Source organism: Protomyctophum bolini, assembly GCF_963924005.1.
Source record: "Protomyctophum bolini genome assembly, chromosome: 13".
NCBI lineage: Eukaryota > Metazoa > Chordata > Actinopteri > Myctophiformes > Myctophidae > Protomyctophum > Protomyctophum bolini.
The window spans coordinates 21216015-21240565 of record NC_137874.1 but is presented as its reverse complement, the minus strand read 5'-3'; the positions used below and the strand labels follow the sequence as shown (position 1 = coordinate 21240565).

The following is a 24551-nucleotide window of genomic DNA, read 5'->3' as shown; positions in this document are numbered from 1 at the left end:
GTTGTCTGCTTCGGCAGTACTTTTTAGCTCAGTTGAAATAAAATTGTTGACATGCAAAGGATTTTTATGTGACTTTAATAATGGTCCGAAAGTAAATTCTGATAGGTAGGAGAAAAGAAAGTTTGGACACCCCCTGAGCTAAACAGTTTGGGAACCTTAGATCCCTAAAATAGTGACATGGTAAATTGTGAAAGTCTTCGATTAATCAAAACATTGACCGATAGAATAAATGCTCAAAATAAATATAGATGCTGACTATAAGAACCACAGTTATGACACACACACAAAGACAGACACACACACACACACACACACACACACACACACACACACACACACACACACACACACACACACACACACACACACACACACACACACACAGACGTCCCACGCGACTCAGCGAAAAGGTCAAGAGACCAGATCCACGGTTCATTTGGTCTCTCCCAGCCACTAATTATTGTGCTTCTCTACAAACACGCGCCCACACATTCCCTGCGCTTCCTTCCTCCCTGGCGTCACGTGGGCTGCAACTCACCATTCTCAAAGACGGTCCCGGCGATGAAGGACAGCTCAGAGTCGTGCTCTGCCTTGCAGGCATACAGCGCTCTCGCTTTTCTCCCTGCAATGCTGCACAGAGGAGAGAGAGAGAGAGAATCTAGTCATTGAAACGTCAGGGTAGATATAGTGGTAGGCCTATGTATTTGGCCGTGGATGTCCATCTGAAAATGTGTTGTGCCAGGGACCCCCAGAAGAGAAGATTCGTGATAAATGATTGATGTGATATTTCTCAAAAATAGATAAGTCAGGGTAGACCACTTGTCCCTTGAAGCGCAATTTATTCATCTAGCGTTAGCCAAACCACAAGATGTGTCTCAAAGCCATTCTGCCACAAATAGCCTTGCTAGACAAACAACTTTCAACTGCTTCCACCCACTACTACACTACACTACACTACACTACACTACACTACACTACACAGTCACCTACATAAGAACCAATGGAAACCAAATAAAGCCCATCTAAGCTTAACTGATTTTAGCAGAATTGGAGATTATGACACACTTTAAAAATATACAATAAATCGCTCTTAATCCAGAGCGACTTACATTAAGCAAGAACAAAAAAGCATGGCAATACATCATATAAATAAACAAGTAGTTATCATGAATCATACATAAAATAAGAATGTAACAGTGGAATATCTAAATAATGAAACTATGCATATATACACTATATAATGCTATGTCTACATCAAATGCTATAAGTCTACATACAATTCTATCTAAGTCTATATAAAATGCTATCTACTGTAAGTTACATAAATTGAGCCTTTGCATACGCCTGTAAGGTCATCCAGGCTAGGGCAAGTGCTACGGGCCATGATAGAGTCTGAAGAGGTGGATTTTCAGACTACGGTGGAAGATTGGGAGTGAGGCTGCCGTTCTGATTGCAATGAAGGTGAAGGTACTTCCAGCTTCCCTGCGTTGGCTGATCTGAGTGCACGGGAGGGTTTGTAGGGTTCAATCAGACTTGCAAGATATGGGTGGGGCATACCTTTGGTTGCCTTGAATGCCAGCATCACAGTTTTGTATTCTGTGCGGGCAGCGCCTAGGAGCCAATGGAGGGAGCGGAGCAGGGGGGAGACATGTGAGAATTTTGTCTGGTTGAAGACCAAGCGAGCTGCGGCATTTTGGATCAGTTGGAGAGGCTTCAGTGCGCATGCCGGTAGGCCAGTAAGGAGTTACAATAGTCAAGTTTTGACATGGCTGTCTGGATAAGGAGCTGGGCTGATGTTATAGAGTTGTAAAGATAATTTAAACAAGAAAATGACAAACAGGACAGCTTCCTGTCATTTGTGAGGTGGAGTTATGCAAGAGCTGTATGGCTTGTGAGACTATGCCATGTGTATGTGTGTACTTTCATAAAATGAATGCCTTACTTCGTCATGAGTGTCACACAAAAAGAGCAAAAATGGAAGATCTACATTACAAGCTCTGTTGCACACTTGTACGATTATGATATATACCATTCTATCGTAAAACCAAGGACTGTGGCAGTGCAGTGCAAGGACACAGTGGATTGTTCACTTTGTCAATCGATTTTTACGGCACGTCGTAATACACACATTCTTTCCCACAGCCTGAGAGACAGGCTTTTACGGAAAAGAAATTCGCCACTGGGGCGGTGAAAAGCCACAACATGTAATCCAGTTGTTTTCTGGATCAGGGCTCACTTGAAGATTTTCGCAACACGCCGTCTGACCACTTATTACGGTCATTTATGCCTAACAGAATTACCCGTATTGCTTACAAGATTATTGGACTCCCACACCCACACTTTCTGATATGGACAATAAGGTCATCACACGCTTAGCATTTGCAATAACAAAAACAAAAAAGAACTGAACTGTATTGCTACTTCGACCTAATGGCATCTGGGCAAAGATACTTTGAAGTGGGGAAAAAAAAGCTAGGGATAGTCAACTCAGTCATTGCGGCATTAAACAAACTGCCCCATTAATAGGATGGTATTGGGGACTCATGTATTGTCTTGTTGTTGTGTATGTGTAATATGTTGTTTTGTGCTATATGGATATGTGTTGTTTTGGTTGTAGTTGTTGTTGTTTATGAATAGACTGAAGACACATATCCCGTCGAGAACAATAAAGATATCATTTTGGGGGTTTCCACGGCATGAAAAAGGTTTGAGTTAACTACTGGTTTAGAAGGCATTTGTGGATTCACTCTCAGGTCTTAATGGGTCAAACTACATGGCTTTACTGAGCAGCATCACTGATCCAGGGGGGTTGGGGTTGGGGTTGTTGAGGGACGGGACACCCACCTGACCGGGGAGGAGTCACTGGAGGCCGACGAGGCAGGCTGGGGGCTGGAGGGGGCCGAGAACATCGGCCACGAGGGGGAACGCGGTGAAGTGGGGCTCGGAGCCATCGCACTGATGCACGCACGCGTGCACACACACACACACACACATACACACACGCACGCACACGCACACACACACACACACACACACACACACACACACACACACACACACACACACACACACACACACACACTGTAAACGATTGGTTCTCAAAGTGGGGTCCTTGGGGGGGTTCCAGCTAAAGCAGTTAATGTATCATTTCAACCACTTATTTATATGTTCAAAAATAACAGACTGCACTCCGGGTTTGTACATCTGCTATCTGCTTTTTTGAGGAGCACTAGCCCCTCCTATGCACAGCTTTGTGTGTTTGTGTGTATGATTTGATTGGCTGATGATAAGAGCGCCCTTCACTTCGGACAAGTGTGATTTTTGGAGAAATATCGAAAATGTTTGGAAAATGTGTAATGAACAAAAATCTCTTCTGAAGGTCTCTGGCACAAAGCATTTTCTGATGGGCGTCCATGGCCAAATACATATCAATGCGGGTGTCTTTGATATGAAAAAGTTTGAGGACCACTGGTGTAAAGTACACGTATTATGCCAACATGCACATAAACTGTACATGTGCACAAACATGTTCACACACTCCATATGGTGTGGTAAACAGTGTGTCATTCAGTGTCATTCATTGCAGTGCTAGTGGTGAATCCAGAGTGATTCATTGCAGTGCTAGTGGTGAAACCAGAGTCATTCATTGCAGTGCTAGTGGTGAAACCAGAGTGATTCATTGCAGTGCTAGTGGTGAATCCAGAGTGATTCATTGCAGTGCTAGTGGTGAAACCAGAGTCATTCATTGCAGTGCTAGTGGTGAAACCAGAGTCATTCATTGCAGTGCTAGTGGTGAAACCAGAGTCATTCATTGCAGTGCTAGTGGTGAAACCAGAGTCATTCATTGCAGTGCTAGTGGTGAAACCAGAGTCATTCATTGCAGTGCTAGTGGTGAAACCAGAGTCATTCATTGCAGTGCTAGTGGTGAAACCAGAGTCATTCATTGCAGTGCTAGTGGTGAAACCAGAGTCATTCATCATCACAAGGCTAAAAGGCTGTTCTTACCTGGTAGCGATGCTGCTAGGTATGCTGGTACGACTCTTTGGGTTCAACCTGCAATTATAAGGAAAACAAATAAATAAATAAATAAGCTGAATAAACGAAGCTTTTCAACAACTTAAAAATCTTCATTTCCCCGTCTTTTCTTTTTACATTTGCACCATCTTTGGCGATCTACAAGTTCACAATGCACTGTGAGTTTGTAGTGTGTGTGTGTGTGTGTGTGTGTGTGTGTGTGTGTGTGTGTGTGTGTGTGTGTGTGTGTGTAGGGTACAAAATAATATTTTGATGCTTTTGTACCGAAGCCACATCATTACTGCAGCCTGCATGAACAAACTATGTAACCTTTTTAATTAATGAAATGTAAATTTGTCCCATCTGTATTGTCCAGTATATGAATACAATATATCTTATGCAATCCGAGTGGTTGTATTTTGTCGTATTTTGTCTCCTTGCTCTTCTATGAGACATTTAGATTCAATGTATCCCCTGAGCAAGCAGGCCGGCTCCTCGATGGTAAAAATGTCAGCACAGGTTCAAATCCAAAGCAGAAGATTAAAGTTGCATAGTGCAAGAGTGGCATCAAAAACTACTCATTAAAAAAGAAGAAAAAAAATACATATTCTATATTCCATACTCCATAATAAAATACGGCTTAATTGGTGAATGTATGTTTTATTCTGTATTAATAATTTAAACCTATACAAAGTTAACTAGTATAACGTTTTCAAATAATTGTAGTAAAGTAACAAACTACAATATTTTCTCTGTCGGGTGGAAACCTTCAAAACTGTTACTTTTCAAGATTCAAATACAAAAACAGCAAAAGTAGCAGATCGGCAATATCAAAACGTGGCACTTCGCAAGTTTGCACCACATTTGGAGCTTGTTGATCTGCTACCTTTGATACGCGTGTGCGATGCGATGCTGTAGTGCAGGGGTTTTCAACTAGATTAGGTCTTGTGCGATGCGATGCTGTAGTGCAGGGGTATTCAAATAGATTAGGTCAGGGGTAGCCTCAATACCCAGGCTTTCATTTCGTCTGCGCGAAAAATGAAAGCCTGGAGGAACGCATTCGCTGCCTTGGTCTAGAAGTGGGAGTCAACGCTTCCGGGTGGGTGTCGCTCCAAATTATGTGACGTAGCGCTTCAGGTGGGAGAGGAGTGGCCAGGGCTGACGGACAGATCGGTGAGATCCAATCAGGGCGTGCGCAAATCTCAGCCGCGACCCACCCCTATAGACCAGAAACTTAACACGTTAGCTCAGGCTAGGTCAGGGGCCACAACTGTAGAATGATTATGTGTGGAGGGCCGCACAGCGTGCACGCGAAGCGCACATTTTTTTGGATTCTACAAACACAAAGATCTATTGTAGGCTAATACATTTGTGCACAGTATGAGCACAGGGTGATATATGTCTATACAAGTATATGCTATACCTGATTTAACCTTAGAATAGACCTATTTCACAGAACGAGTGTCAACGAGCACTAGCTGAAAATACACACACACACACACACACACACACACACACACACACACACACACACACACACACACACACACACACACACACTCTGCAGGAGTCTAAGCCCTTGAATATGATAGATTATAATTTAGGATTACTGTCATGATGATTGCGAACGCAATGAGCACTAACTATGAGACCTAGCAGAACATGTCTGTCTGTCTGTGTGTCTGTCTGTCTGTCACGCTGTAACACCACCTGCCCGCCACCAGAGGGCGCTGCTGTATCACACACAAAAAACACACACACACACACACACACACACACAAAAACGTAACTTAAAAAAAAAGTTACTTAATTTTTTTTTACGTAAAAAAACTTGAAAAAAAAACACACACACACACACGCACACATAGTCACAAAAAATCTTAAAAACGTAACTTTAAAAAACCCCAAATATGTACAAGCTGTGTTCGCTTCCCGCGTTTGCGCGTCTTACTTGTAATCTAGCACTTTATATATCACGCACAACATACCTTTCTCTCTTACATCTTTTTTTGTTTGTTGTTAGAAAATTATTCCAAGGGCCACTAGGGGGCCGCCAGTTGAATAGCCCTGCTGTAGTGTAATCATGTAGGGCGTTAATTTGACAGCAAAGTATTTAAAGAAATTGTCACACTCAACCAAAGTAAAATGACCTAAAAGGTACTAATACTAAATGTACTTATAGTTAAAGAGTTCTTTCCATGTCTCGTCTAGTGAGCAGGCACACTGTCTTGACCACAATAACATGTCTGGTCTAGTGAGCAGGCACACTGTCTTGACCACAATAACAAGCGTCTAATGAGGAGTAATAGACATGGCAGAGAAGATGGAGGCACACCAAAAACCAAACACAGAGTTTCATTCAATTCCAGTCCCGGCTAGACGTGGGCTCTGCAGCCACTTAGCCAAGCCTGTTAACTACATTTGTGCATTGTGTGTGGGCTTTAATTGTGGTTATAGCCACGCTGGCACGTCCTTTAAAGACAAGCAGACCAAAATATTGTCATAAGTAAATCTCAGGAAAAAATATATTTCTTTTCCATTTTCTACATTAAAGAATATACAACTTTTCATGAATTAAAAACAATTCCAAGTTTCATAAATGAAATCAAATAATTTAAGAAGCAGTGAATAATAGCAGATGTACAAGCTCACAACGCAAGTTTCACTAGTTTGGGTCCCGGGCCCTGGTCTAATTTCTCTTTTGGGTCTTGGTAAAGCCCTTGGGAATCTGTTCAACCAAGGATAGGGTGTGCTTGGGTAGCACAGTGGAAAAGTAGCTAGGACATATAGTCTGGGTGGTTCAAATCCACCGCAGTGCATCCGGATTTGTCCCGCGTCTGTACGGACACTGTGTCCGGGTGAGCGAAGCAGGGCTGGACTGGACTGCAGGCCATAGGACGTGCCGGGCATATTCCCGGTGGGCCGCGACCGTAGGGGGCCTCCATGATTTAAAAAAAAAACACCACGCCAATAGGCGGCCAGGAAAGGTCCGGGCATGCTGCCATTCTGCCAGTGCCATCATGATAATTTCACTGTACCTGTATTAGTGAGTGACAAATAAACCCTCTTCTATCCTGAATCCTTTTGCAAGCATCATTCTTGGGAGAGCAACAAAGGGTTGTGTAGTTGTCTGTTGGTTTGTATCATTTATGTTGTTCTGTAAAAGTGGTGGTATTAGGGCTTGTTTGTTTGTGTGTGCCTCGACAGAGTGGGCGGTATAGTTTCTGCTATCTGCCAGGTGGGGAGGGTGACATTTTTGGGGGTTGGGCGTTGGGCGGGAGGATAGGGCGAAGCGCAGGCTATACAGCCTCCCGGTGGTGGCTCCTCGCTGGCAGTTGAGGCTGTTGTATCCTACTATACAACAGCTGTGACAACACACAGAAGTGTGTGGGGAGGAATCAATCGGCATAACGACTAAATTGGGAAGAAAAAATAGAAAGAAAACAAATTATAGGCTATATATAATAATAGAGAGGAGATGCCAATTGGAGAAATGTTCAAGGAACTACTGCAGATGTTTGACGTGGCTGTTTCCCACCGAAAATAATATAATTTAAATTGAGGTCTTTCAAAGCAATAACATGAGATTGAGGAAATGCTTCATCATGGGTATTGGCACGGCTGTGCTGTGGCAGAGGCCATGCTTCATCATGGGTATTGGCACGGCTGTGCTGTAGCAGAGGCCATGCGAAGCCAGGCAAGCCTTTTATTGCTTACCATACGCTTACCAAATAATATTATGGCAACTTGGAAATCAGAGACATATTCCAATCAAAACCCTTATTTTTTTTATTTTCCTGCAGAAAATGTGGTTGCTATTCCCTATGACTACATGGAATCTCTTGACCATTAACCAACTTTTAAACAAAATTAGCTGTTGTAAATGCGAAATGAATGAATACTGAGCGACTGCAGGTCAGAATGCAGTACATCACATTACAAAGGTGGGTGAAATTCTTAGTTGTACACTGAGGCTCATCATTGCAGTTATAAAAGGTCCTATATACAGTGGTTCTCAAACATTCAGGTGTGTCAGTTCTTCTTATTTTAATTATTTGTGCCACAAGGTGGCAGCAGAGTTTAGGTAAACCCTGTCAGCGGTTTTTGCCTCTTCATTTCCGGGTTTCCCGGCCTGGAGACCACCATTGTAACGAATGGCTATTATTAGCGTTAGCTCATGCTGTTTACCTTTCGCCAGAAACGTTAACATGTCAGGCGCGATGCGTTACAAAATCACAAATGACATCTGAACCTTGGATGCATCAGAAAAACAACTCGTAGTTTCAGAGATATGAGGCATTGCAAATCCTACTTTGACTGGAGGAAAATGGGGGCAGTGTGCAAAGATCCTGGTGCTGGGGGTGACGAAGGCATTGCCTAGTAACCGGAGTCCCGGACCAATGTTAAAACCTGATTTTCCGCTAAGCAGCTTAATTTATGGTGTAAAGGGGGGGGGGGGGGGGGGGTTTGTATGAATATATACGTAGCTGGCAAAAGAAGAGTTAAATGACAGCTGTGTACAACATGAATTATGTTATATTAATACTAATAATTTCCCACACTGCTCGACACCTGTACAACTGCGATCTGACAAATAAAACCAGATTGTGCCACTGCTGAACTTGACCCGGCCCTGGCAGAATGCAGAGCCCAGGCTCTGCATGTCCTTCTCAGTGCTGTGCGTGCACACGTTGGGGTTGCCATGGCAGCCATGGTTTTGTTGAACCCAGTCACATCCACTCCCACGTGGAGGCCTGTGATGACTCCAGCCCTCTTGGAACGAAATGTAACCAGCAATGACCACTGCCATTTTCAAATTGTTGTCATGTCAAGGACCCCCAAATAGACACAAATTAGCCCGCGGACCCCCATTTGAAGAGATATGCCAGGGACCCCCATAAGAGAATGTCTTTAGGGCTCTAGCATTGATTCTCAACCCATTTAATTTCAAAGACCCCTCTGGGACCCCCAATTTATATTGTAAAATCAATGTTAATTTAACTCTGAGAGTGTACAAATGGAACCAAATGGACCCAACGGGTCACAGACCCATGCATAATGGTCCATTTGGTTCCAAACTATCATTTAGCTGGGGACCCCCTGGAACTCCCTCAAGGACCCCTGGGGGTCCCACTTTGGGAACATCTGATGTAGATGATGACTGATGGGGAGGCCTGTGTTTTTCATCGTATGGACGGACAACACAGCCATGTTTCTGCCAGAGAACACCTGAGCAGGGAACCGACAGACAGACCAATAGCTCTGCCCTGATTGATTTCTGCTCATGAAATAATACATCTCTGTTGTCGGGAAGAAACCACTTAACTCCAAAATGTTCATTTTTCAGGAAATGGCGAAAACCTTATATTTTGAAAACAAATCAATACTGCCTCATCAATGTTGGTGTTGTGACTTTATATGGTGTTCAATAGCATCTGATTTATGCAAAAAAATAATAAAGAAATGTAGTTAGTTGGTTTCCTCCCATCAGCAACGATATCAAACCTTAAATTTACAGTTATAACTTACAGTTAAGCAAGTATCTTCCTACGTTTTCCCTTTACCGGAATAAAACTGGAACAATTCTTCAATGTGTTTCCCGCCAGGATGCGTGGGAGCACTGTGTTATCTTAAAAAAGGGTAACAAACTCTTTATTGGTTTACAAATGAAGAGGTAAATAATGAAGAGCTGAGTTTACAGCTCCGTCCTCCTCTCTCTGCTAGCCTTAATTAAATTGATCCCGCCTTCATTTCCTCTGCCAGATAGTCGTCAATCCACGCCACATCAGTCCATTATGCACACCCACTCACCCGCGTGCGCGCACACACACACACACACACACACACACACACACACACACACACACACACACACAGTATGTTGACAGTGTGCTGCTGCCAAAGGTAATAGAAACTGCCTGATGAATACTGGGTTTGCCTTTGTTAAAATAGGTAAATAGCTCTATATTCGGACACATTGAGTACAAAAATAATGTTTTTTTCTTCTTTCTTTTTCTCGGTAACAGGACTCTCCATGTCTCCAGCTCTTTATTAAACAGAAATTGTCATTTCAATTAGTCCCGGTCACATTTTTCTGCTTTTTATATTTTATAGAACACGTTTATGCCATATCACAATAGTACAATATCCCAAATCACAGACAATATCCAGTCTAATATCATGATATGGATATAATATTGATACTAGGGATGTCCCGATCACATCTTTTTGGCTCCCGATCCGCTTTCGATCATTTGAAAATGATCGGCCCCGATTTCCGATCACCTGATCCGATCGGGACAACCCTAATCAGAATATAGTGGGAGTGCGAGTCTGCTGGGCCCTCCCGTATGCACCACTACATCTTTAACCCGGGTGATGGCGTTGAAGGAGAGGACCTACCACGCCGGCAGTGGACCCTACTGAACCGCCTGCGCACTGAGTCGGCTGCTTCAAATCAGCAATGAAGAGGTGGGGCTTGGCGGACAGTGCAGCATGCGAGTGTGGCGAGCTTGAGCAATCTGCCGAGCACATAATCAACACCTGCCCCCTGTACAGACCTCCTTCGGAGGCCGGCCTCTTCCACGTGGGACCAGAGACAAGGGCTACTCGATACTGAGTTGGACATTTGAGGATGATACACGAAAGAAGACGAAGAAGAATATAGTGCTTTAACATTTTAACAACAAACTTACCATGCCTTTAAGTAAACGTACTCATTGTGCAGAATGCACTTTTTTTTTAAAGTGAGTGGTGCAACTGTACCGCGTGGGGGTCCCCGCACGGTCCCGGCAACATCCAGAGTAGACCCCGTACGGTACTATCCCCCATCGTCCAGACAAAATATTTTCAGATTGGGGTCCGCGGCCAAATACAGATAATACTGTGGGTCCTTGACATGAAACCGTTTGAGCACCGGCGCTCCACGGATTAGACATTTTTGTAGAATCAGTTCCTCAGGTCTTAATGGGTCTAACAAAGGAGGCTTCAACCCCACGGCGATGACATTATGAGGTATTGTGGAAGTGGAACTGTCTCTTATCGTGCGCCATGGCACTATCAGCCATGGCGCTGAATAACAACATCCACTGCAAAATTAACCAAAAGGTTATCTATCTACATCTGAATTAGTAATGCTGTTGCCAAAGAATGAATGAACCCATTCCACTGACTGAGCCCTGCAGTCTGTATCTTTCTCCTACAGCTCTCCACCCTTTGCAATGAGCAAGGAATACGTTGCATAACGTTGTGATAATTTCAGTCGGGTGGAATATCATGTCCAAAACTGTTACTTTTCAGAATTCAAGTTCAAGAATAGCCGATCTACAAGCTCAAAACATGACGCATTTTGAACTCGTATATTTTAGCTACTTCTGTGTGACACTGTAGTACACAGTGCTAGTCAACGCGCGACCTGTTGACTAGCTCAGAGATTGTGGATATTGTCGGCTACGCAAACCGACTTCACCCCATGAGCTCAGTGTCCACCATGAGATTAGGGCTCCCTGGCTGAGTCATACCAAACACTATAAAAATGGGACTCAATGCCTCCCTGCTTGTGCTTGGCATGCAGCATCAGGGCTGGATTGAGGTGTAGCCTAAAAGCCTATGCATACTCCAGTTTTAGGTGATTGTGGGTGAGCTGTGAATCGCGTCTCACCGCGGCGTGATGTCATGTTGTGTTTTTAAGTGGTCACCTTATCACCTAAAACTGGAGTATATGAATAGGCCTTAAGTCCCTGCGACATACTAGCGTCATGTCCAGGGGATGTACTTGTACATCAAGCTGCCTCACGTTATAGAAACAGGAGATAGGCTCCTGTCCTATATCCAGACTGTTGGTTCCCAAGGCGACTTTACGGCTTTAACCATTGACGGAAAAAAGCGGAGGGAGCGAGGGAGAACATTAGGGGATAATATGAGCAAGAAATGTGAAGGTAGGATGGAAGGCATGCTATTAATGTGCACCTGTAGTACATCAAAGAGAGAGACATGAAAGGGAGACGCAAGGGGAAACAGTATCTGCATGAGCACGACGTGCACATTCACACACACACACACACACACACACACACACACACACACACACTACACACACACGTCACCTAGCTACTGCAGTATGTCACAGGTGTGTCGGGAGAATATTTCAGACCTTGTTTACATGTTTTGTTTTGTTTCTTTCTCCCTGCTCGCCTGCAGTCAAGTTATTTGAATTGTTATTCCAGTTTCTCAGAACAGAGGCTCGGCATGGTGTCTCGTAAGGCAATGCTTTCATTAAAGTGAGTCACAGCAGGGGTGAGAAAGTGATTGTACATTTTAAGGTGTTAATTTGAAGCTTAAAACTGGGAAAGTATCTGTGTCATTTTAGATTTTAGCTATATATACAGTACCGTGTGTGTGTGTGTGTGTGTGTGTGTGTGTGTGTGTGTGTGTGTGTGTGTGTGTGTGTGCGTAAGGAGGTACAACTTGTAAGGAGCGTGCCAAAATCCGATATGATTCTGTTGGTAATTGCTCTCATATTGAGTGACCTGCAAGTCATAGGTGTGTTTTTTATTAATAGCCAAAACCATTTTTACCTACCCAATGCAATCGTTATGAAGGAATGAATTGTCATAACGACTAACTGTCACCTCGCTTGTGTAGTCTTCCAACGTGCTCTAAGCAAAGGTATGGCTCCCCCATATCTTGCAAGTATGATCGAACCCTACAAACCCTCCCGCTCACTCAGATCAGCCAACGCAGGGAAGCTGGAAGTACCCTCACTAAAAACGCCGGGACAACGCTCCACACGTCCCAAACTCTTCTCCCTTCTGGCTCCAAAACTGTGGAATGCACTTCCCATTGCAGTCAGAACTGCAGCATCACTCCCAATCTTCCGCCGCAGTCTGAAAACCCACCTTTTCAGACTCCATCATGGCCCATAGCACTTACCCCCACCCCCTTAGATAGCAATTCTAGTAGTCATAGCACGTCATAGTACATATGTGTAGCATAGTAGTATAGATGTATAGCTTATATGTATAGTTTCATTATAGATATTCCACTGTTACTTTCTTAGCTACGCATGTTTCATGATAAATGTCTTTATGTGATGTATTCCCATGCTTTTTGTTCTTGCTTAATGTAAGTCGCTCTGGATTAAGAGCGTCTGCTAAATGCCTAAATTGTAAATTGTAAATTGTAAGCAAGACGCTCTTCCATCTGCCTTTTTTGTCAGCTTTCACAGAATTGCTAGAAAGGCCGCTCAAAATGTCAGAGTGAAACAGAGACATTTTCGTGCAGGTGCTTAAAAGGGCATGGAAGGCGTTCCGCTAACTATGTTCTCCCCCAGACCAAACACGTGGCACTGCAAAAACAACTATAGAAAAAGAGCACAGGTCTCCACCAGGTAAGGTGTCCTCCTGGTGGCGCTATAATAGGCCAATTTTCCATTTCTTTCTTTGCCTTTCACGGCCATCAGACGCTGCATTCATGATTTGAGGCATTTTGTTCAAAAAAAATTGTTTTGAACAAACGGCCTGCTGGTGGCGCTATAACAGGCCAATGTGAATAGCGTGGCATTCTTCAACGGCCTTGTGGGAATGTGTGTGCAAAAGTTTCACAGCAATCACACACGTGATCATGAATTTTTTTGGAATAAAGTGTTCCTTCCAGGCGCTACGTCCAACCAGGGAAACTCCCCCCTGTCAGGTGTAAAGGAGCAACTTGGACACTCAGGCATGAAGGAAGCATGAGTTCAAGTCCGTTGCTCTCCCCTTGTCCCCCATATATGGGGACTAGGTTGGTGGAGGGTGTGTAGAGCCCAGGATCACATTAGATAATTGACACAGGGGTGAAAAATGGGTTACAAAAATCGTGGGATAAAAATATATATTAAAAAAAATTAAAATGATTTGAGGAATTTTGTTAAAACCCTGCACACTAGCCAATGTTAGCCAATCAGGATAGAATTGGACAAATCCGTCTTGATCACATGACTATACTGTAGATATTGTACCGATTTGCGTAATGTTTGGTCAAAATCTACAGAACAAGTACGTACAACAAAAAATATATAGTTTATATTAGCTTGGAATCCCCATCAAGGGAACTGTGTCTGTCCACATACAGTATAGCCCAACCAATATGAAAGCCAGGGTGGGTAGAGGGAAATGGTGCCATCTTCAAATGAGCATTAGTGAGGACCAATTAGGACCAATAACATTGAAAATGGGTGACAATGGTTTTGAAAAAACCATTGTTGGCTGTAGATCGGCTGTAGATCGGCTGTAGATCGGCTATTTTGTGTGAAATAATATGTGCTCTTTACAGGTAAATTTAATCAAGTAGGCTATTAGGGTTTAAGTGGGACTGAATTTGCATCCTATAATGAAGGACAATTTAACGATAAATTTAAATCTCTAAATATTTCAGAATAGCCAAATTATACGGTATAGAGGTTAAAATCTAAAATGGAAAATATGCTTTCCCGGTTTGAATGGGTTCGTTACTTAGTTTCCCGAACATGAAACGTCATCCATATCTGAACATTATTACTGTTATTACTGCCTCAGACAATGACAAAGCAGTCCCCATTTTATTGCAGGAATATGCCATTGGAATACGAATGTGTCTGTGTGAAAGTGTGCAGTTGTGGAGTGGAATGTGTCTGCATGTCTTCCAGGATTCCTGTGTGCCGGAGTCTGTTTTCTGTCAAACATTAACCGAGGATCGTTCAGCCGCCAGTTGACCTAAAAAGGACCTGAGAATAGAATAATGTACCGGTACCATTTTCTCCTTCCTGATACAGAAAAAAATAATAATCTAGGACAGTGGTTCTCAAGTCAGGTCAAATGACCAAATGGACCATAAAGGCCTATTCCAGTTTTAGGTGATCACCCTAGCCCTAACCCTAGCGTATCACCTAAAATAGTGAGAATGAGTCGAGGCCATCATACTCGCGGTGTGAAGGGAAACTTCACCCTTTTTGCAAGAAAATATATGTTAATGACGTTTAGAAGATTTAGAACACTTTCCTGGGGGTCTTTATGTGTGTAATTATGTGGTTTTAGATATTTTAGATTTTAGCAGTGAGCCCAGTGTCTGTCATTGTATGTATTCATAGCACGTCATAGTACATATGTATAGCATAGTAGTATAGATGTATAGTTTATATGTATAGTTTCATTATATAGATATTCCACTGTTACTTTCTTAGCTTACGCATGTTTCATGATAAATGTTTTTCTGTGATGTATTCCCATGCTTTTTTGTTCTTGCTTAATGTAAGTCGCTCTGGATTAAGAGCGTCTGCTAAATGCCTAAATTGTAAATTGTATAGATGTCCTCTGTTACAAGTAGTCCCATATTAAAAATGTACTTAAGTAAAAGTACAAAATTATCGGCATCAAAATGTACTGAAAGTACTAAAAGTAAAAGTACTCATATTGCAGAATGTTCCATTCCCTGATCTACAAGCTCACAATGCGTCAAAACTGTCTTCACTTACAGAATTACCTTATTTTTAACATTGTAATTTTACATTGTGATACTTTTACTTGAGTATAAAATGTGAGGACTTATTCTTCCACCACTGCTCGTACAGTACCTACAGTATATTTAAAGTTATTATAAATTAACTGTATTCTATCTCTCTCGGGGCCTCCCAACAGGATTTCAGCTTTAAGGCATCGTTTAAAATGTTATCAGGATGTCACATGTCCCACACACTGCGGGAAGAAACTTAAGACTTACTGTATGTACTGTATGTTAAGGCTCCATCAAGGATATTTATGAAGCGGTCACGGGACCCCCCCCACTTGAATCATCTGACCACAATGTTGTCTGTCTTCTAAACCACGCATACAGTAAGGCTTTGGGAGAAGAGGGGAGGCTTGCACACACATGGTGCAGTGGTGCGTGTTCCAATTAGAGTTCACAAATTCTGCCCGAACCCGACCCTGGCCAGGCCCGAAATGTATGCTAATTAGTCGGTCCGGGCCGAGCCTCAGGATCCGTGACTCAGGCAGCAGAGAACAGACGCATATCCCTGTCTGTCTGTCTGCACCTCGGCATTGAAGCCTAACCAATGAAGCAAGGATAATCGGTGACGTTACAAAATCGCTTCCATATAGAGCACCGAAGTCTGACATCAATATCGGTAGAGGGCGCAAATCCACAGGTTCATGTCGTTTTTATTTGCATTGTAATCCGCATAGGGGAATTTTAGATTGCCTCATATGCTGTAAGTACTGTGTTTGAAAAAAAAAACATGTCATCCCGGCCATCCACTTCATAGATATGAAGAATTAACTGACTGAGAGAAAACTGCTACTGAATTAGTTAAATTTTCTCTAGAAACAGACTGTATCATATATGAGTGACTGACTGTCGCAAATGATACAGAGACACCTCCCTGACAATAACGCAGAGACAGCTTGTTTATCTTTGGACCACAATGCTTATGCGATTTTAAGATGACCCCATGTTATTCTCCATAGAGCAATTACTTCCGTGAACCGGGCAGAACCAGGGGATGAGCGAGTGACGTCAGGTCTACAATATATAGCCTACTAGTGGCCTGGAAAGTAATTTTGTCTCAGAGCTAGCTCCGTGTTGGACCTCCTTTAGGTCTACTTTAGCTTATTTTGTGCAGAACCTATCATGTTTATGAAGAACTGAACATGTGCAGTTTAGCCAAATGGCATTAATCACGCCTCCAGGTCTTAAGTTAAGGCACGCAAAATACAGCCCATAATCTCATCTAGCGGTGGTCCGTGGCTCAAATGCCGAATACATAATGTGCCTTGATATGAAAAGGATTGAAAACAACTGCACTAGATTGTGCACTTGTAATGACCACACAGACACATACAGTTACTGTGTTAATGTCATAATGAGTAATGGCGTCATATTTTTCGGGGGACACCCACTCATACACATTGTTGCTGTCAGGCAGCAACCTTAATTGGATCACCATATTCCACTTTTTTATGCTTTGCGTAAATTAATGCCCTACTACTTCATCATGCAAGTAGTGAAAGGGTATTCATTAACCCTAGGCTATAATACAGAGATATATTCATTAACCCTGGCCTATAGGCTAGAATACAGAAATATATTCATTAACCCTGGCCTATAGGCTAGAATACAGAAATATATTCAATAACCCTGGCCTATAGGCTAGAATACAGAAATATATTCATTAACCCTGGCCTATAGGCTAGAATACAGAAATATATTCAATAACCCTGGCCTATAGGCTAGAATACAGAAATATATTCATTAACCCTGGCCTATAGGCTAGAATACAGAAATATATTCATTAACCCTGGCCTATAGGCTAGAATACAGAAATATATTCAATAACCCTGGCCTATAGGCTAGAATACAGAAATATATTCAATAACCCTGGCCTATAGGCTAGAATACAGAAATATATTCATTAACCCTGGCCTATAGGCTAGAATACAGAAATATATTCATTAACCCTGGCCTAGGCTATAATGTATACATTATATTCATTTCCGGTGCCTACTCTACTTTGCTGCGAGTATCGGGGACAGACACTCTGCAGTTTAATAGTGTTTAGAGAAGTTGTTATATATGGAATGGTTATTGTGAGAAATAAATAACTTTTGTGCAAATAATTAATATTATTATTATTTAAAAAAAAGTCTTCCCCTCGTCATTAATTTTGTTATTGTCATTCTTTATGATGATATTGGGCTCGTTGTGCTAATCATAGCTTTGTCCCAAACCTCAGCACCACTGCTCTGTACACCGTTGGGCAGCTCAAAAGTGGAAGAGAAAAAAAGTGCATTGGGAATTGAATGTTTAATAATTGAGCTGTTGGAATGTTTGCACTGTGATTAAATACATTATAAAATAAGAAGAAAAACAGTATCATTTAAATTTGTACCTCTGAGAGTCTACAGTACATACTGTAACCAAATGGACCCGTAACCCCTTACGGGGTCCATGCGGTTACATTATGCACGCTCTCAGAGTTAAATTAAGCATACTGCACGGCTGCGCACACGACTACAAAAGACTTGTAATGACGAGTAGTGTACACTGCGGTGGCAGCAGGTTATGTAAGTAGCAGGAGGAGGAGGAGGCCATTAGGAGCAACAGGGGAGGAATATGTTATTTCATGTCCATTACTGCTACATTAATGACCCTGAGGTCATCCATCAATGTCATTAAAAACCTCTTCCAAATATATCGGGCTCTGTCGGGTGGAAACCTTTTTTATTATGAATAAAAAAAGAATGCATTATAAATGCACTTATATTGCATTGACTGAACTTATTAAACAAATTAATAAGGTTTTATATAATAAACTAATAAAGCAATCTATGTCTTGGCAAACTACCAATCTGTCGCCCAGCCCTACCAACAACACACAATAACAATCTGGATGGGGAAGTGAAGGTCCACCACTCACCCCTCGCCCCCACAACACCGCTGAACTGAAGTGCCCTTGAGCAACCCCACAACACCACTGAAGTGCTCTTGAGCAACCCCACAACACCGCTGAAGTGCCCTTGAGCAATTGTCTGTCGGGTGGAACCTCAAATGTCCCAAACCGATACTTTTCGTCATTCAAATTCAAAAGTAGCAAAAGCAGCAGATCTACTAGCCATGGTTCACATGACGCTCGTACTTCACGAGCGTCATGGCGCAACTGCCTCCTGTTTTACGCGATCGCTACATTTACAGTCTAAACGTGTATATAAACATTCTCACCACATGTGCCACGGGAAATTTGCTGGTACAGTGATTAGCATTGCTGCATCCCGCGTTGTTTAATAAAAAGCATTATTATTATTTTGCCATTGGCTTTCAACTACACGCCCCCATCGGTCGGAAGGAGGGTGGCACTCGGTGTGTTCGATATAGGCACGCTGACCAATACTGCCAATACAGACTAATAGGCGAGTGCGCTCCCGGTGTGCAACTGTGGATTTCCCAAACGAACCCCATTTGAGAAAAGTAGCCGGGGCGCTCGGATAAAAATGCTTGCTCAGAAACTTTCCATGGCTAAATGAATACATGGACAAAAAGGAACAAAAAACAAGAAATTACACATTTCATATTATACCAAGCTTCTGGCAAGCTATATTCCATTTCAAATCTAAAGCTCACCAGTGGATTTATGTATGCAGGCACAAAAATCCAACATCGGACTGTAAACATAAAAAAAATATTATAGGCTTTTAAATAAAAAATTAAATGCAGTTTAAAATAACATTCAACTCTTTGAAAACGGTTTCAGAGACATAGCGACATAAATGTATCAACAAATTTATCAAACATCAACTTAGTCAATTATATCCTATAATCCGCCTCATTGCTATAATATCAGACAGACCGCTTGACAACATCGTCAGATGTGAGATAGAGATTGTACCATCCCATTACGTCCCAATCCCGGGACAGAGTAAAAATGAATCCCATCCCCTATATGCCCGTTCAGGGTATGGGAAGGCATTGTGGACTCCACCATTGGCTTAAAAAAGGACAGCCCAATGAGGAGAAAGTGACAGCGCCTGAATATAGACCAGATTGGTAAAAACTACCAACTAGAGGAAAATGACATGACACCTAAGCCTTCAGTGGCTGGGGAGGACAGCTATAAGCAGGGACGCGTGGAGGACAAACACACTGTATTTGACAGTGGGCCTTCTGTCACTGTGTGAGGCCCGGTCTGATTGTGGCGGGCTGTCCCCTAAGGGAACCTGACAGCTGGCATCACTTCCCAACCCAACAAGCCTCTGTGTCAACACCAGTGACACCGCTAACATCAAGAGAGAACACAGAAAATAGACAGAATGTGCACATACCACTGCGCTGATGACAGGCATATGGACAGTGTGTGTGCGCGCGTGTGTGTGTGTGTGTGTGTGTGTGTGTGTGTGTGTGTGTGTGTGTGTGTGTGTGTGTGTGTGTGTTTGGCTGTGTGTACGTCTGAGCAAGAGAACATGTGTAAGAGAGAGTGTAAGAGAGAGAGAGAGAGAGAGAGAGAGAGAGAGAGAGAGAGAGCAATGAGAGTGAAACGTAGGAGGCTGTGGTTTTGCTCGACACTTTTTTGACGTATCTATACTTTACTGGAGATTTTCAACGTCCAGTACTTTTACTTCTAATCCACTACATCTCAGAGGCAAATATTATGCTTTTACTCCACAACAGTTATTTGAAAACTTCTATTACTAGTTACTACTTTGTAGCTTTTATAATTATTATACACGAAACATGCATTAACCACTTCAACCCTATATATTTCAGCCATTTTCAGAGTAATCAAAGTGTCTAGTCTATGGTATTTAATCTGTTGACAGTATTGTCAGTATATTTAGTCGTAGTCATCATAGCTTAATATTATTTCATTTTGGTCAATGAAAAAAGGATGGAAATCTTTCACCATAGTTTTAGTCAGTGAAATAGACACTCACAGTAGCCTAGCTCGGTCCCAGCCTTACTCATCTGACTGGTGACTGAGACACAAGACTTGTTTCATTCATGGAGAATGTAAACAGATTTGTATAAAGCGTCATTTCCTTGAGCGGTTACTTCAGCCGGTACACTCTACAGCAGTGGTTTTCAACCAGTGGTCCGGTGACCAACAGTGGTCCTTGAGGGGGTTCCAGGTGGTCCCCAGCTAAATGATGGAGAGTTGGTAACCAAAATGGATATTTAACTCCTGAGAGAGTAAAATGAAACAATTGGACCCGTATGGGTCCATCTGGTTTCATTTTACGCTCTCAAGAGTTACATTATTGTTAAACATCTGCATTACTTAATTTACAAGACGTCTACACAATTCAAGAATGTAAAAGAAGAATGTAGTTATTTTGATCAACGTTTGGCGGCCCGTGGGCTCGAATGCCAAATAAATAATGCGCCTTGAAAACCACTGCCCTACAGCGTATTGGTCTTGCCCATGCAGCGTGCACTCACAGTGAGTTGGGTCTGCTGTGCTTGGCGGGGTCCTGCGGCGTCTGCGTCTCCGTGGTGCCCTCGTTGCTGGTCAGGCTGTGTCTGGCCGTGCCATCGTTGCTGGTCAGGCTGTGTCTGGCCGTGCCCTCGTTGCTGGTCAGGCTGTGTCTGGGGGTGCGTCCCTGGCTGCTGGCGCTACTGGCGCTGCTGGCACTGCTGTTGCAGCTGCCCGTAGACACGGATTCCCCCGTCGCCGTGGGCACACTGTTGTTGGAGTTTAGCACGCTGTTCCTCTTCTCACCTAACACACACACACACACACACACACACACACACACAAGATCAACGACAAGTGAATTGACCGCCACACTGTCGGCTGCCGCCACCAAAGACTCTTGTTCAATTTCACTTGGAAGACAAGACCGTTTCAGGTCACCTACAAGTTTGTTAGCGAGAATCGACTAAAGCTAATGTGATCATCATCTATTTAAGTCTTCAGAAGCATTAATATTTATATTACTAGTGTCATGTCCAGGGGGTACTTGTACATCACGTCTAGGGGATAAAACTACAACTTTTCAGATGACTAAAACTAAATGGAGTTTTATTCAAAAGACTACGACTAAAACTAAACCAAGATTTGCTGTCAAAATCACCACTGCTCTCCTGTGCTACACAGAGGGGACGATTCCCCTTTTAAGGATGCTGCTGCCGTGGGCTTCCAACACCAAGAGCAAAGCTCACACAAACCCAGTAGAACATTGATTAATGACTAAAAGCCTGGCTGCTATTATCCAACGCAGTCTCTAGAGAGACTGCTGAAACTGCTGCTGGTTAGTGTGTGTGTGTGTGTGTGTGTGTGTGTGTGTGTGTGCGTGCGTGCGTGCGTGCGTGCGTGCGTGCGTGCGTGCGTGCGTGCGTGCGTGCGTGCATGCTGTGTAGGGGGGGATGAAAAGCGAAGGCGGATTTCGCAACCTTTGTTAGGCTGTGATTAGTGAAAACAGCGTGAAAGGAGCCATCCACACTAGCACTGTGTTTCCTGAACAATTAGCAGTACAATTGTGTCGAATTGTGTCGACATTTAGGTCTTAATCTTTCTATTACCGATATGTTCTTGCCGTTACATACGGAATACATGCCTTGCAGCACATTGTGAGCTTTGCTATTTTCAAAACATTAGAAAACTTGAAATAGAACGTTCTGCATAACAAATACTTTCAAATTTTGGTACGTTAAGTACATTTTGATAGCAATGCTTTTGTACTTACTTTACTCAAGTAAATGTTGAATTCCGGACTTTTACTTGCAACAGAGTAGTTTCACATTGCAGTGCAGTATCTATACTTTTACTCAAAGACGAGGTGAAATGGTTCATTTGGGCATTTTATTTTGAAGTTTCAGCCTAAAACGTAGGCTCTGAGTTTCCTGAACGAATCAGAGCGTCGCATCCCTTCAGGCGATGGGACAGTAGCTCTGCTACATGCAGACACATGGACTTTGTTTGTTTACAAGTCAGACAGTCGGGTCAGCTCTACCGGTTTACTGCTATGTGGCTTTATTTCTAACCTATAATGTTTTCAGATATATATATTATATATATATATATATATATATATATATATATATATATATTAGCGTGATGATTACGTTTAAAATGAGTAATACACTGTCTGGATGTCATCTTGAATGAGATTAAAAACAGAGTAGTTGAGATTCAAAACAGAGTATTTCTATAATCAAAACCACCTGTGTTTGGAGGATGACGCACCAATGGGAATCAAACTGGTGAATTGAATCAAGATTCATTAATATGCATGTGAGCCATGATGTCATCACGCAGCACGTTTTCGTTCAAAGGAATTAATTAAATTTAGATTTTATGGACTTTTGATATAAAAATACACAAAAATAGATGAATGAATGCGTGAATGTAATGCACAATCTATGCCTTGGATGAAGGCGCTAAATAAATAAATAAAAATGCACCAATGCGTGTGTGCGTCTCACCTTTGTGTGAGTGCACCGGCGTGTGGAAGAGAGTGAGAGGCCGCTCGCTGCAGGAGGGAGCCTTGCTCTCCACGCTGCTGGGCCTCCTGGTGAGGGTGAGCTGTAGGCTGGCCGCCGGGACCGCCAGACAGCTGGGGGCGTTGGCGAAGATCTGCAGCATCACACACACACACACACACACACACACACACACACACACACACACACACACACACACACACACACACACACACACACACACACACACACACACACACACACACACACACACACACACACACACACACACACACACACACACACACACACACATTTTATGTCCACACAAATGGACACAAATATTATAGGTTTAAGACCTGCGGGTGGAGTTTTTTGTCTACCGAAACCGCAAATTCGCTATCCAACCACATAATTCTATTTATATTAACCGCACCACCCACAGGTCTCTACTGGCTTGGGACACCACAATGGAAATATATGAGGGCGTAATTCATAACCCAACTCACCTGTTATCCAACCGCATTCATTATATCATCCTATTTATATTAACCGTGCCATCCGCCAAGGCGCCAACCGCGGCTAAATCCGCCATCCGCAGGTCTCTAAGAGCTACATTTACAAAATGTGTGTTGTTTTCAAGGTACAATAGGTACTGTATGTCACTCACTACTCTATGGGTATGTAATAAAAAAAACATGTATGTATGTATGTCTCCGCCATACATACACCACGATACGTTGCCAGCCCTTTTGCCTCCTTTTTGGGCATCCCAAGTTATTGGAACACAACCAGTCTGTACACGTGTACGCACAGTCACTCCCGCACACACACACACACCAGAGCATGTGAGCGGAGCGGAGTGAGGGGATTTTGACGTGAGCGCGGAGCGGGTTTTTAAATGGGTCAGATTGACTTCCGGAGCGAGAACTGTCCTCCGCTCCGAGCCGCTCAGTGCACACGGCACGGCACTGTGCAAGCTTGGCTAGCAGTTTACATCAATCATTGCCTCTCTCCTAAAAACTTTATTGGGACACACACACACACACACACACACACACACACACACAGTCACACACTAAGACCGAGTTTGGTGTGTCAACTACTATAGTTTCTCAGATTGTCGAACGTCAGCAGCCCCTTATGGCCCCTACTACGCTAGCCTCGGAAACCCAGACGTTTTATTCTACTACGCCAGCTATGAGCTATTATTATGTAGCTCTACATAGCAGAGGGATTGATTGATTGATTGATTGAAGAAAGCTGTATTAACAGATTGGACAATCACAGAGAGACCGCGAGAGATTAACGTTAATTTCCACATAGTACACTGGACTGGAGGCTTGTTGTGCTGTAGTGATAACAACAACGTTAGCTAACCAGCTAATGCGACGCTAACGTTATTCCCTCTCTCCTTGTTGTGCACAGCCGTGCTTTTGTACACACTTCCATTCGTTCGCCTTTTAAATCTAAATGTCCCATCAACGCACGGGTCCAAGGCGCAACGCGATCTTATCTGGTTCTTGGGGTTTCATTAACACTGAGCACTGACTGCAGTGCTGCCTGCTCGTTACGTCTCCACCTAAGGTCCTCCTCCTCACTCGCCGCGCAGA

General features: G+C 43.0%; 1 protein-coding gene across 4 annotated transcripts in view; it reads right to left on the bottom strand.

The window, feature by feature from the left end:
* The window catches only part of LOC308326917 (rho GTPase-activating protein 26-like), a 150536-nt gene that overhangs the window by 4612 nt on the left and 121373 nt on the right, over positions 1-24551 (bottom strand). For 3 of the 4 annotated variants that reach the window (XM_080779993.1, XM_080779992.1, XM_080779994.1), the window contains 5 exons: positions 22942-23092; positions 20956-21235; positions 4006-4053; positions 2845-2955; positions 539-630 (listed from right to left, as the gene is read on the bottom strand). In XM_080779993.1, the coding sequence (XP_080636119.1) occupies positions 539-630; positions 2845-2955; positions 4006-4053; positions 20956-21235; positions 22942-23092 (682 nt within the window). The remainder of the gene's footprint in view (positions 1-538; positions 631-2844; positions 2956-4005; positions 4054-20955; positions 21236-22941; positions 23093-24551) is intronic. The other variant, XM_080779995.1, reaches the window with a different exon arrangement.